The sequence below is a fragment of the Mustela erminea genome, chromosome 7 (genome assembly GCF_009829155.1).
Source record: "Mustela erminea isolate mMusErm1 chromosome 7, mMusErm1.Pri, whole genome shotgun sequence".
Classification (NCBI taxonomy): domain Eukaryota; kingdom Metazoa; phylum Chordata; class Mammalia; order Carnivora; family Mustelidae; genus Mustela; species Mustela erminea.
In genome coordinates this window covers 102,590,122-102,603,615 of record NC_045620.1, presented here as the reverse complement: position 1 = coordinate 102,603,615, position 13,494 = coordinate 102,590,122, and the positions used below count along the sequence as shown (strand labels likewise).

The 13,494-nt window shown below is 40.0% G+C and overlaps 1 protein-coding gene across 3 annotated transcripts in view; it reads right to left on the bottom strand.

Moving 5' to 3' along the window:
• Positions 1-13,494, bottom strand: part of SMYD1 (SET and MYND domain containing 1) — a 50,628-nt gene that overhangs the window by 35,488 nt on the left and 1,646 nt on the right. For 2 of the 3 annotated variants that reach the window (XM_032352706.1, XM_032352708.1), the window contains exon 1: positions 6,716-7,215. The exons of the other annotated variant lie outside the window; for it this stretch is intronic. In XM_032352706.1, coding sequence (XP_032208597.1) covers positions 6,716-6,852 — 137 coding nt within the window. In that variant the 5' untranslated portion in view covers positions 6,853-7,215. Of the gene's footprint in view, positions 1-6,715; positions 7,216-13,494 lie in introns of those variants that run through there. 3 annotated transcript variants of the gene reach the window in all.

Below are 13,494 nucleotides of genomic sequence, written 5' to 3'. Positions count from 1 at the left end.
CATTTCCATGCCCTTTCTTGTGTTTAATGCTAAAATAAAATAATAATCAGAATAAGCTCCATTTCTATATTAGCCCAGCACCCCTCTGGTGCTGCACTGGAGTCCTTCACATGTACTGAAGAAATCATATAACCTGTAGAATCTCATGCTACAGGGGATCATCAGGGCCAAATGACCCAATTACCCTCTATTGCCTGACTCCTCATGGACATCATCTCTGCCAGGTTGCCATCAGGAACAACACAACCTTGAAAATAGCCTTTCCATCTCCAGACAGCACTGGCAGCCCTGGTCTCGTTTAGGCAATAGAGGCTCAGTGTCAAAGGCCTAAGCTTATAGGTGACCTAGGAAAAGGTTTGGGACTTATAATACTTTTGAATAGTCTCAAAGTTTTCTTAAAACAAACAAACAAACAAAAAATGAAAAATGCCAAATGGAAATTAATAACAATTCCAATAGCAAAGTTACAAAACTCCATTCTAAAATGGTAAGCAAAAACTACGTTTTGATATATTGTGAGGTGGTAGGTATCTCTAAATGTAAAGGTTTTCAGGGCCTTCTTAGTTCTTAGATGGCTTGAGCTCTAACCAGCACTACCCCTTCCACACTTCATTTTGACCCGAAATACGACTCTGTAACTTTTGCTCAGGGTGCTTGGTTCTCACACTTCTGTCAATTAAAAAAAAAAAAAAAGAAAAGTTCAGAACCCTCTTTCTTCCAAACAACAGTCCATTATTTGTAGATGGCTATTAAAAGAAGCTCTCCAATATTACTATAAAGCATGTTTCAAATTCCTATCCTGGTCAAATCTGATTCTATGCCAGATTGGCCCTGAATCTATTTGGTTGTGGGTTTTGTTTTAAGATGATGATGGTGATGGCAATGATACAATTCTATTCACAGTGTGCTAAGGCGTGCCCCATGGACCTTGGTCTGTAGGTCAACTAGGTTAACCAACTGATTTTATAGTTTGAAAAGGATGGAGGTTTTACTTCAGAGAACTGGAACAGTCCATCCAAGACAAAGCAGCAAAAAAGATAAGGCCTTAATCTTGCTGAATGCCTGAGTCGCTCTTAAGGCTAAAACCACTTATCTTCTCATTCCCCTCGACCTAAAATGAACTAAATAAGCTATAAAAAGGAAAGTGAAAGAATGCAATGACAATAAGTAACTAAAATAAAAATAAACTTAAAAACAAAGCTTGGATATCATTTTAAAAGATATGTAAGATAGAAAAATGAATAGTTTTTAAAAAATAAAAGACATGAAAAATTAAAGAAAGTCAAAAGTAACTGAGGACAAGGGATGCCTGGGTGGTGCCTCAGTTAAGCATCCAACTTTTTTTTTTTTTAAAGATTATTTATTTATTTATTTATTTGAGAGACAGAGCCAGCAGTGGGGAAAGGCAGAGGGGGAGAGAGCATGAGAAGCAGACTCCCTACTGAGCAGGAAGTCCAACATGAGGCTCGATCCCAGAACCCAGAGATCGTGACCTGAACCAAAGGTGGTCGCTTAACTGACTGAGCCACCCCGGTGCCCAAAGCATCCAACTCTTGAACTCAGCTCAGGTCTTGATCTCAGGGTTTTAAGTTCAAACCTCACATTGGGCTCCACACTGGGCGTGGCATGTACTTAATAAATAAATACATTAATTAATCAATTAAAATAGAAGTAACTGAGAATTACAAAAGAGGTAAAATCAAAAGAGGTAATAAATCAAAATGATGCAGAAGGAGTCAACCAATTTAGAAGTTCTAAATGAACTATGACCTCTATATGAGCTACACATATAGTTTTCAAATGAGGGCATCAAAAGAAAATAGACAAATCACAAAAGAAGGTGATGACCAATAAATGTATTTTTAAAATACCTTTCACCTCCCTAATAATACAAAGATTGAAAACAAAATAATACTAAAAAAGTTTTTATAGATAAAATATAAAATATAAAAGTCAAAGTTAGCTCTCTGTGTTGGCCAGCGCTGGGATAAGGAGGCAAATGCTATATCGCGTGTGAAGAAAACTGGTATAATAATCCTCTTTGGTGGGGGTGATTTGGAAATCTATATTAAGAACCTTAAAACTGTCTTTTGAATCCAAAACACATCTAGGAGTTTATCTTTAATAAATAATCAGAGATGTATGGAACGATCTATTAGGAAAAGGAGGAAACAACCTTGATCTCCAAAATACGGACCTTGATGAAGTGATACGTAACAGTCAATAAAAGGAATACAATGTAGTCATTAAATATGCTCTAGGAGGATAATAATGGTTTGAAAAGTTTCTCACAACATATTTTAGGATAAAGAAGTCACATGAGAACCCACTTTTGTGAAAGGAAGAAATGTGTACATTAATTACATTGAATTTAAGATACTGTCAATTATTAAATATATCATTTTTTGCCATTAGTAAACAAACAAACAAATGCTCCCAATTAAACCATGAGCCACAGATTGTAGGATACATCATGACTTCAGAGATGTAAAAATTAAATATGTATCCTAGAATTAATAAAATACTATATTGTGTCATATTCCTTTCATTGTAAAATAAGCTGCCCCCCCCCATATTTTAATACAGTCTGTTAATTTTAGGGAAGCATTTTACGATCAAGGTATACATTTAGTGTAGTGTTTCTCCCACCACCACCACCCACCTACAAATCATTAGGATCAAGAAAATATTCGATATGGATCATATCTGCATAAAACATTTGTAAGGAGTCAATTATACTTCATGTAAAAACAACACAAAACAGACAATCATAAGGATATATGCCAGAATATTAACAGTAGTTTTCTCTGAATGTTAAGGTTGCAGAGAATTTTTATTTTCTTACTTTGGTTTTCCTATAATCTCTGTATTTTATAAAAAAGCTTAAAAATCTGAACAAGACAATGCCATGAATTCCCAGATTAGTCCAATCTCATGTAGAAATAAGCAGGATCACTCAAGCTAAGGTATCATGGGTTCCTATTCTCTGTCCTCCCGAAAACTGGGCACACTCAGAGTAGAAAGCACGAGGAGTCGAGAGCAACTAGCAGTTCACCTACCACCCTTGGGGGGTCATCCACTGTAAAAGACTGGGTCCATGAAAGACAGCTCCTTGGTAAATTGATCTTACCCACCTACTGCACCTTCATCCCTTTCCAACACCCAGTCAAACCCCTAAGAGAGATGGCAAATAGCTTTTCTTTTAAATGCCAGTTTTGATGGATTAGTAAGGGCTTCTTGGAGCACCCTGATAGAAAAACTCCTTAGGCTAAATTGGAGTTCAGGAAGAAGTTGCCCAGTTGATTAACTATACCTGGAAGGGATCTCAGTAGTCTAAGTGTTGCCAGCCCTGAAAAGATTGTCTCCACTTTATTCTTGCTCCTTTATCTTTAAGGAGACCACCTATTTTTCCAACCAGTAAAATTCAACAGATTCTAACCAGACTAAGGACTATATTATAAGGGCCTGGATTGTTGCTGTTAATGCTAAACTAAGTCCATCCTAACAAAGACAATGCAAACTTGCAAGACAGCCTCACACACTATGGCATTATATTTTAAAGCTGAATATCACATACATTATGATCGGGTAATTTTCACTCCTAGGATACACACATTATGTATCTGTTTACCAAGAAATAAAATAAAAAATGTCCATTGCAACCACTTGCAGAAGAATGGAAAAATAAAGTGTGGTACAAACCTACACTTTAGTTACACAAAACCATATGGATGAATAAGAAAACTAATATTGAGTGAAAGAAGCAAGTGGCATAAAGTCATATGTGATATTATACCATTGTTTCAAAGATCAAAAATAAAACACAAAAACTAAATTGTAAATTGTTTAGGAATAGGTAAATATGTGATAAAACTATTAGTCAAAAGCCAAGGGAATCATAACATAAAATTCAAGATACTAGTCACCTTTGTGACAAGCCGGGGATTGGATAGGGAAAGATAAAGATGCAATATAATGGCATGCTCTAGTTAAGCAGGATGATGGTTTCATGGGTGCTCATTTATTATGTTTCCTAGATGTTCATTTATTGCTACGTTTCATAACATTCATACATACAATATATGTCATGTATTGTTGGAAAGAATTTTCATTTAATATAGCAATCAACTAAAAATAAAATCTTTCCTCCTGTTTATGTTTGGAGGGTAGGGTAGAAAGCCTGGCTTGCAATAACATGGATTAGAATGTGCCTCTTCTGTGAGTCACTCAGTCCTACCTCCCCACTTGGGTTTCTCTTCTACAGCGGCTGAATCTCTCCAGGAGGCTAAAATGGGAGGACATCATGGGCAAAGGTTTCCTTTGCTGCCTCTCCAGGCTATCTCAGGTACACCCAAAGAGCAGCCCCTTCATCTTTGCAGGGACAAATTTGGGAAAAATCACTTTTTAAAAGCATCTCTTCTAGATTTTTTTCAATCATTTTAAAGATCATTTACCCTAATAATCTCAGTTTTTATTATTATAATAGTAATATAACATTTTGTTAGCATGTTATCTCAATGTACACTAAAGTTGTTTTGTAGTTACAACTTCAAATGAATGATGATCTATTTATGGTAAGAAACACATGTAAACATCCCAAATGTTCAGTCATAAGGAAGTGGTAGGCAGCCATTAAATACTATATTATGAAGGGAACTTAGTATCAAGAAGCAGCTAAATTATTAAATGTAAAACATCATTGTTTCTATAATAAGATTCCAGCTGTGTAGTAAAAATGAAACCTATGTTTTAAAATAAGCTGGAAGGACATATACAACGATGTTTAGGGTTAGTATCTTTGTGTGAAGATACGTATTTTTTCTTCTTAGTTTTCCTTTTTTTTTTTTTTAAGATTTTATTTATTTATTTGACAGAGAGAGAGCACAAGCAGGGGAAGCAGCAGAGGGAGAAGGAAAAGCAGGCTCCCCATTGAGCAGGGAACCCAAACTTGGGCTCAATCCCAGGACCCTGAGATCATGACCTGAGCTGAAGGCAGAGGCTTAACCCACTGAGCCACCCAGGTGCCCCAACTCCAAACACTCTTAAAAGGGATACTAATTGGCTATTAGGGAACTGGAGGCACCAATGGAAGTATCCTATATAAGGCAAAGTGACCATTCAGTGGTAGCACCAAGATCAGAGTTGAGTTTCCCAGCTTTTCAGTCTTAATTCCAAATTCAAATGAGTCCTCAAGTGCACTCATCTTCAGCCATGAAACATACACATGTAAATTAATCAAGTAAGATAAGCTCCCATTGAAGAGGTATTACTGTCACCTCAGCCCCCCTTATAGTCCTCAGGTGACAGTCAGCCATATATTCCATTCACTGCCTTCTCCTGAAGGTCCCTACACAGGAGAAATGAAAATCTGAATACTAATCAAATTATCTCTGAAAGCAGTGCCCATTCTCAGGATGGTAAGTACACTCAGCCAACCACAAAGCCTAGATTGTCAGAGGCCATCTTGATTCAGACCATACTAATGTCAGACAGATCACCCCAACTTTGGACTTGGAGAATATTGTTATAATTTAATCACTTGGCAGTTTGGTTTTTTTTTTTTAATAAAGATTTAATACTAATTTAAAAGTTTGGTAGTCAAGTAGAGACATGGTTGTGGGAAAATGGGGATGTAAATTTAATGCAGGTGCTTTGGAGAGCCTATTAAAATAGAAATAGCACTCTTTATGGCACAATTCCTCTTCTAGCCATATATCCTGAAGAATAACCACACACATGTACAAGTGAGCATGGTCAAGGATTTTAACTGCAGAAATGTTTGTTTTTATGAAAAACTGGAAACCACCAAATGTCTCTCAAGAGGGAAGTGGATAGGTAAGTGTTCATGTATTTATAGGGTAGAATATCCACAGCAGTTAAAATTGGCAATCCACACAGCATATGGATCAACATAGATAGATCTACATGTGGGTAAAAGAAACAGATCTTCAAGGATTTTAAATAATTATCTATAGACTTAGCGTTTCCATAGACATATTAAAACATGTTGTTTAGTAAAAAGAGTAAGTTCTGGAATGACATTTGAAGTATAACACCACCTCTGTTAAAAAAAAAAAGACAAACTACAGCTATACATTTCTGATAAATGCAGATATACGTGTATCATAGTACAAGAACATTCTTGAAGGAAACACATTAAAATCGTAACAGGTATTACCTCTGAGGAAAGACAGAGATGACTGGGGTTAGGGGTGGGAGACATAAAAAGGGCTTTCAGTTTCATTGGTGGTACTCTAATTTTTCAAATGTAAATGGATTCCAGTGTTGTGTATTTACATCTGATTTTTTAAAGTCTCTGCAATTACTTTATGCTCTAATATACTGATTTTACTCAAGAAGCTAAAAACATGGAGCCTTCTGTAAGAAAATGTTTCCTACAGCACCACACCCACCTTTCCATTCCCCTTCTCTCTGCCCTTCCCACATACAGCACACCCACTCAACCAAGTTCAACGGGACTGTGAAACAGTGCCCCAAAGCCTTTGTTCACCTTTACAACCCTCCCAGGGACCAGAGTAAATCACATTAGCAATGACTCTTTGCAGAAAAATTGATGCCAGGAAACAGCTGTCAGAAGTGCCATTTTGTTAAAAATGATCACATGGATTCTATCCCTTTCCCTGATGATTTTGAGAGCAAAGGATTTTAGACCCACACCAACAGAGAAAAGGCGACACTGCCCCACATTTCATACCTGTCAAAAACCACTGCGGAATAAGCCCGCTCAGCGAAGATGACATCCGCAGCCCAGAACTCCTTAGTGGCCTTCAGACCTCTGCCCTTGCCCTCCGAAGTGAAGACCTCCACGTTCTCCATGTTCCCTATTGTCATCTCAGCGTCCTTTAGGCCGCTCGGTGGGTATTTCACACTCAGCCAAGTCCCTTGTCCTTGCTATTTCAGCACCTTCAGCATCCCAAAGAGCAAGCCTATAAATGGACAAGCACCTCCCCTTCCCTACCCCCTCTCAGCCACTGGGGCCTCACCTCCCCCTCTGCCGTGTTTCCTGGAGGTGGGAATGGGGCAGGCAAGATGACAGTGATCTGACAAGGGTCTCATTCATCACCCAGCAAAGCTGACAAGGCAGAAATGACCATGGGCTGGTGTGCCCCTCGAATGGGGACTGAAAACTTTGAAAAATTCCTTTGCAAGAAGCAGATCAGTTCCGGATGGCGGTTGTGCTCAGCTTTAGTTGGAATAGGGAGCACTTGGTCAGTAGGGTATTTTTAGCAGCCAGATGCCTCTGTCAATCCAAAGCAGACAGCTGAAATGGTCCAAGAGAAGAGATGATGCTTGCTGCTCTGGGAACTTTCAGCTGTCAGACTTATACCTTCTCAAGTGTGATGGGCCCCTTGTCTCCCTCCCTCCTCCCCCATAGGCAGACTGTTTGCAGAATATAGCAGATGCCAAACTGACCCCCTTGGCAGATACATAACAGTACTATTTAGGCTCCTGGAGGCATCCCTCTTCTTCAGTACTATCTGGTGCTCCCACAGCACCCCCACCCAGGGCATGGAGGTCTGGGAGCTCCCTGATGATGCAGATGTGCTGGTGGAGGCTGTATTAGAGAGAGGAGGCAGACTTTGAAAAAGAAAACACTCATTTCTATTTTTTTAATCAAATTTCCCTGAAACATGTATCTGCTCCCCCCAAAACACCAACATCCTCTTTCTTCTTTCCTAGGAATGAGGACATGGGAAGGGCAATTCTAAAACGTCCATTGACTTAAATTCCACTGTATTTTTTTTTTTTTAAAAAAATACACCAGATGTGGGGGTTAAACTCACAACTCAAGAGTCATATGCTCTAGTGACTGAGCCAGCCAAGTACCCCTAACTGCCACTCTTCTTGATTACGAGGCAGCCGATATCAGAGTTGAAAAGACAGGGCACCTGGGTGGCTCAGTCATTGGGTGTCTGCCTTTGGTTCAGGTCATGTTTCCAGGGTCCTGGGATCCGGCCCTGGGTAGGGCTCCCTGCTCAGCAGGGGGCGTGCTTCTCCCTCTCCCACTCCCCTGCTTGTGTTCCTTCTCTCGCTGTGTCTCTGTCAAATAAATAAATAAATAAATAAATAAAATCTTAAAAAATAAAGTCGAAAAGACAAATACCATATTATTTCACCTACATGTGGAACCTAAAAAAACAAACAAAGCTGAAACAGACCCACAGATACAGAGAACACATTGGTGGCTGCCAGAGGGGAGAGGGCTGGAGGACTGGGCAAAAGGGGAAAGGGACATGTGGGACTCCGGTTATGGGATGAATAAGTCAAAGGGATGAAAGGTCCAGCACAAGGAATACAGTCAGTGGTACTGTAATAGTGTTGTGTGGTGACTGATGGTACCTGCACTTATGAGCATAGGGTAACATACAGAGTTGTCAAATCTCTACATTGTATGCCTGAAACAAATATAGCATTGCATGTCAATGCTACTTCAATTAAAAAAAAAAACAAAACAAGGGGCTCCTGGGTGGCTCAGTCAGTTAAGCAGTTGCCTTTGGCCCAGGTCATGATCCCAGGAGCCTGGGATCAAGCCCCAGTCAAGCCCCAATCAAGCCCCGATCAAGCCCTGCATGGGGCTCTCTGCTCAGCAGGGAGTCTACTCCCCCCCCCCTCTGATTACTTGTGTTCTGTGTCTGTCAAATAAATAAATAAAATCTTTTTTTAAAAAAAATAAATAAAATCTTTAATAAAACCAATTAATTAATTTAATTAAATCAAGTTAGGTTCCCCAGAGAGTAAACATCACATGTTCCCAATGGGGTAGGGGGAATAAAAAAAGATTAAAAAGGAGCTCTTCAATCCAGGTTAGCTTCAAATGAAGACACACTGGACCCACAGTGGGACCCACAACTTCAAATGGACCCACACTGCCTGGGCCTTGCAGCCACAGGTCTTCACTCAGGAGCCAGTGGCTCAGCCTGGGAGGGATTAGGTTGTTCTCTAGACACCATACCCCTGGAACAAGTTCAGCCCCAGCCAAGGTCAAGATGGCAATCTAGCTGCCCCAAGTCAGAAAGAGAGGGAGCATCAAACCTAATGCTTTATTTATATCTGCGAGTGTCAACCTTATCAGAGCAAGTATTATATTAAAGTGTGGTAGACCGAACAAAGGCCCCCAAAGATGTCCAGGTCCTACTCCCCAGACCCAGGACTATGTTACCTTACATGATAAAAGGAACTTTGCAAATGTGATTAAGGATATTGAGAGAGAGAGAGATTATCCTGGATTATCCAGGTGGGCCCAATGGAATCACAAGAATCCTTATAAGAGGATGGCAGGGGTCAGAGTCAGAAAAGGAGATATAACAATGGAAGCAAGAGGGTCAGAGTCAGAGAGACGTTTGAAGATACTCTATTGCTGGCTTTGAAGATGGAGGATGTCTCATGAGCCAAGAAACACAGGTAGTCTCTAGAAACTGGAAAAGGCAAGGGAATGGCTTCTCTCCCTAGAACCTCTAGAAGGAGAACAGCCTTGTTACGCCTTGATTTAAACCCAGGGAACCCCATTTCTGGAGTTTGACCTCCAACCTGGAGGATAATAAATTTATTTTATTTTAAACCACTAAGTAATTTGTTATGGCAACAACAGAAAACAAACATATAAAATACTATCATTTCACATTCTAATAAATATTATATAACAACCCTTTTGCTACTCTGAAATGAAGTGGCATATATAATTTACTAGCTCTTATATCTAAAAAATATAAATTATTAATCCTGTAGCCTGAATGTTTTATCTTACTCCCCTCCGCCCCATCCCAAATTGCAAAATGTTGAAAGTCCTCATCCTCTAAGGTAATTGTCTTAGTAAGTGGGGCCTTTAGGAGGGGCTTAAATCATGAACATGGAGCCCACATGAATAAGAAGCTCCAGAGAGGTCCCTAGGCACTTCAGTTACATGAGGACTACAAACGACCTGGAAGAGAGTCCTCACTTAACTGTGCCCGTGCCCTGGTCTTGAACTTCTAGCTTCCAGAACTATAAAAAATAAATTTCTGTTCTGCATAAGCTACCCAGGCTGTGATCTTTTGTTATTATAGCCCAAATGGATGAAAACATTTCCCTAACCTAATAAGGGAGAAATAAAATTAAAGTCAGCTTATAATAAAATAATATATATTCATGGTAAATTAAATATGTCAGTGAGCTCATTATGTATACACTCAGGCAGAACCGCAGTAGAACACATGATAACGTGTTCATATGTTTGCAACTCCACGTAGAATCGCTGTGATAGTAACAGCTAAAAGTGTAGATTGATTCTGGAGACACAAATATCACACAGGGCACAGTTGTCTGTGACATGATTTTTCTGAAATAGTGAATGATTCTTAGTTAAGTTCTGAACGAAAGCAAGCATAATTCTTCAGTTAACAAGAGGCTGCCTTCCTGGAAGATTTAGCTTATATTAAAATGACTCTGGGGGCACCTGGGTGGCTCAGTTGGTTAAGCGACTGCCTTCAGTTCAGGTCATGATCCCAAAGTCCTGGGATCCAGTCCTGCATCCAGCTCCCAGCTTCATGGGGAACCTGCTTCTCCCTCTGACCTTCTCCCCTCTCATGCTCTCTCTCTCACTCTCTCGATCTATCTTAAATAAATAAAATCTTTTTAAAAAAAGATTCTATGATTACATATAAAACAGAATTCTAGACTCTGATAATTATAATCAAAGTTTCACCCACCTAAAATGTACATCTGTATATTTGAGGTTGTGAGGGCCAGGCAAAGAATCTTCAATGCATAAGGCTGCTTCTTGCTTCTAAGGATATCCTGCATCTCTGGCCAGGATCAGCGAGAAAGGGGATGGTGGCTCTAGTTATTAGCTGGTGACATGGAAGAGGACATGTGGCCCTGCTGCACTACTCATCAACCTAAATCCTATATAAAAATTTTTGCTCACCTACGCCCCTCTGGATCCTCCCACTGGGATCCAAACCCTTCTGTGATCCCAGTCCTACACACAATATGCCAGTAGCATGGCACAACCAGAAGTTCCCCCAACACGCAATTTCTAAAAATGCCCCCCTAAGTGGTGGGACTGCCTTCATGAGAACTGCTCGTCTTCGTTATCAGGAAAAACCCTTCTAGAGTTTTGGAAGGATTCCTTATTGCCCAACCGGAGATATGTTTAGCAGGCAAGATTCAGGAAGAACATGAGTTTTCTTCAACATCACATACTGAGGTATGGAAAAACAGATTTATTCTACGTTTCCTCAGAGGTCAAACTTGGGGCCAGAGCAGACATAACCACGTGACAGATTTGAGCTTCACAGTCCTTAAAAGCTATGCTTCTGTCAAGCCCTTTCCTGCTCCAAGAAGATGGAAACTTTTTCCACTGTTATTGATTTTCATAGCCATCCAGTCTCTTTCTTTGGAGTGTCTGAAGAAGGGTGTTGACAAAGGGAGAAAAATGGGGCAGCTCAAGCCAGAGGACTCCCTGCCTGGGACAGAGATTTGAGCTGGGAGATTTCAGACAAGAGGATGACAGGAATAACCACTATGGTTCTATTTACCTCTATGTCAGCTGAACTTCCCTTGCACTTCAGACCACACATATGTGCCTAGAATGTCACTATGGCTATCAAGTACTCCCGCACCCTAAAAAGGGTATAACGAAACTTGCAGAAGATGCTGGACCAGGGTAATGTCGGGTCCTGTCATGCACCTTAAGGGTAGAAGAAGGTGACACGAAGAGGCCAAGAATGGGGGCTATTTTGGAGTTTTAAGTATATCAACACTTGGGCTTCAAGCATCCTCTGAATATGAGCTCCACTTATTAACCTGTATCTTGGTTAGCAGCTGTTCCTAGATTCCAAGCTGCAGCCCGCAAATCTTTAGCCACAGCCTGTATTCACATTATTTTCCTCCTGAGCCCTTGAGCAAATAATCTCAGAGGACTTGAGAATGGTTGTGTTCCCTTCAGTTGGATATGAAAGGAGGAATAAATATAAATATGAAGGTGGCAATATAAATGAAACCCAGAGGAATGATTCTGAAACACTAGGACAGTTTTTAAGCCTGCATTAACATGGCAGTGGCTCATTTACCATACACTACGGAAAAACTCTAATCATCCTTTGTATTGGAAAGACCAGCTCTCTAGGCCACACACCTACAAGGGACCCCCCTCTAGTGGCAAATCAAGAGAACTGCAAGATTTCTTTAGTAAAAGAACACTGGATTCCACCTCCTTTGTACCTGGGGATAAGGTTCATTTTTGCCAGGCATCAACAATTTTTTTTGAGACCTTGAGCTAAAAATGGTTTGTACCTTCTTTAATAATTGGGGGGAAAAGTCAAAAGAAGAGTATGTTGTGACACATGGAAATTTTATCAAAGGTAAGTTTCAGTGACCATAAATAAAATTTTATTAAACAACAGACATACTAGAGGCACCTGCCTGGCTCAGTCGGTGGAGCACGACACTCCTGATCTTGGGGTAGTGAGTTCGGGCTCCACACTGAGCATGGAGCCTACTTAAAAAGAAAAGAAAAGAAAAAAGCCATACTCATCTGTTTACATATTTTCTATGACTGTTTTCACACTGTAACAGCGAAGTTGAATACTTGCAACAAAGACCATATGGCCCACAAAGCTGAAAATATTTACTATCTGGCCTTTTACAGACAATGTTTGCCAACATTTTAGTTAGTTTGCTTTAAACTAATAATAACTTAATGTCTAGCAACATTAAATAAGCCAGGGGCTGCTCATTGCTTTCAAGTGCATTCACTGGCTGATTCATTTATTTCATAATCACTAAGAGGGATAGAATCAAAGAAAATCTGCTAGATGTGCACATCTAACACTCACATGCCATAATGACAGAGGCAGGTGTCCTCTTTAACAGTCCATTATATCCTGTATAATTACATCACTGGCAAAATTTCAAACTCTCTGGGCTCTGTGCTCTTAATAAAATAGCATGCTTGCTTCCCTCCCTCTTCTTTTGGCCCCAAGAAATCCTTGGCTGCATTTTCTTCCCAAGAATCCCTAAATTTTCTCATTCCACATGCATTTATCAGCACATGTATCAGGCACTGCGCTCAGTGCCCCGAAATAAGATGAATAAATGTGAGCACTGTCTTTAAAGCCTTGTGAACACTGACCATTTAGAGATAATTATGGAAGAGCATGTAAAAATGGTGAGAGAGATACAGGAAGCAAAGAGGAAAGGATATCCAGGGCAGCCTGAGAGGTCAGGAAAGGCTTCAGAGACGTAGGTGACAAAGATAAGAAGGCAGGGAGACAACCAGAGCTGGAGGTGACTATTTCAGCCCCACCAACATAGCAGCATGAGCAGAGATGTGGAGATAAAGAAAAAGCATTATGTGCGAACAACTACAATGAGTTGGGTATTGCAGGAGCTACAGAAGCACACATTTTCTGTTTACCATTCAAGCACCAGACTATTGCCTTTATGTCCCAGTGTTTCATAAACATTTGAAGGTTTTTCTAACAATGAATGTTT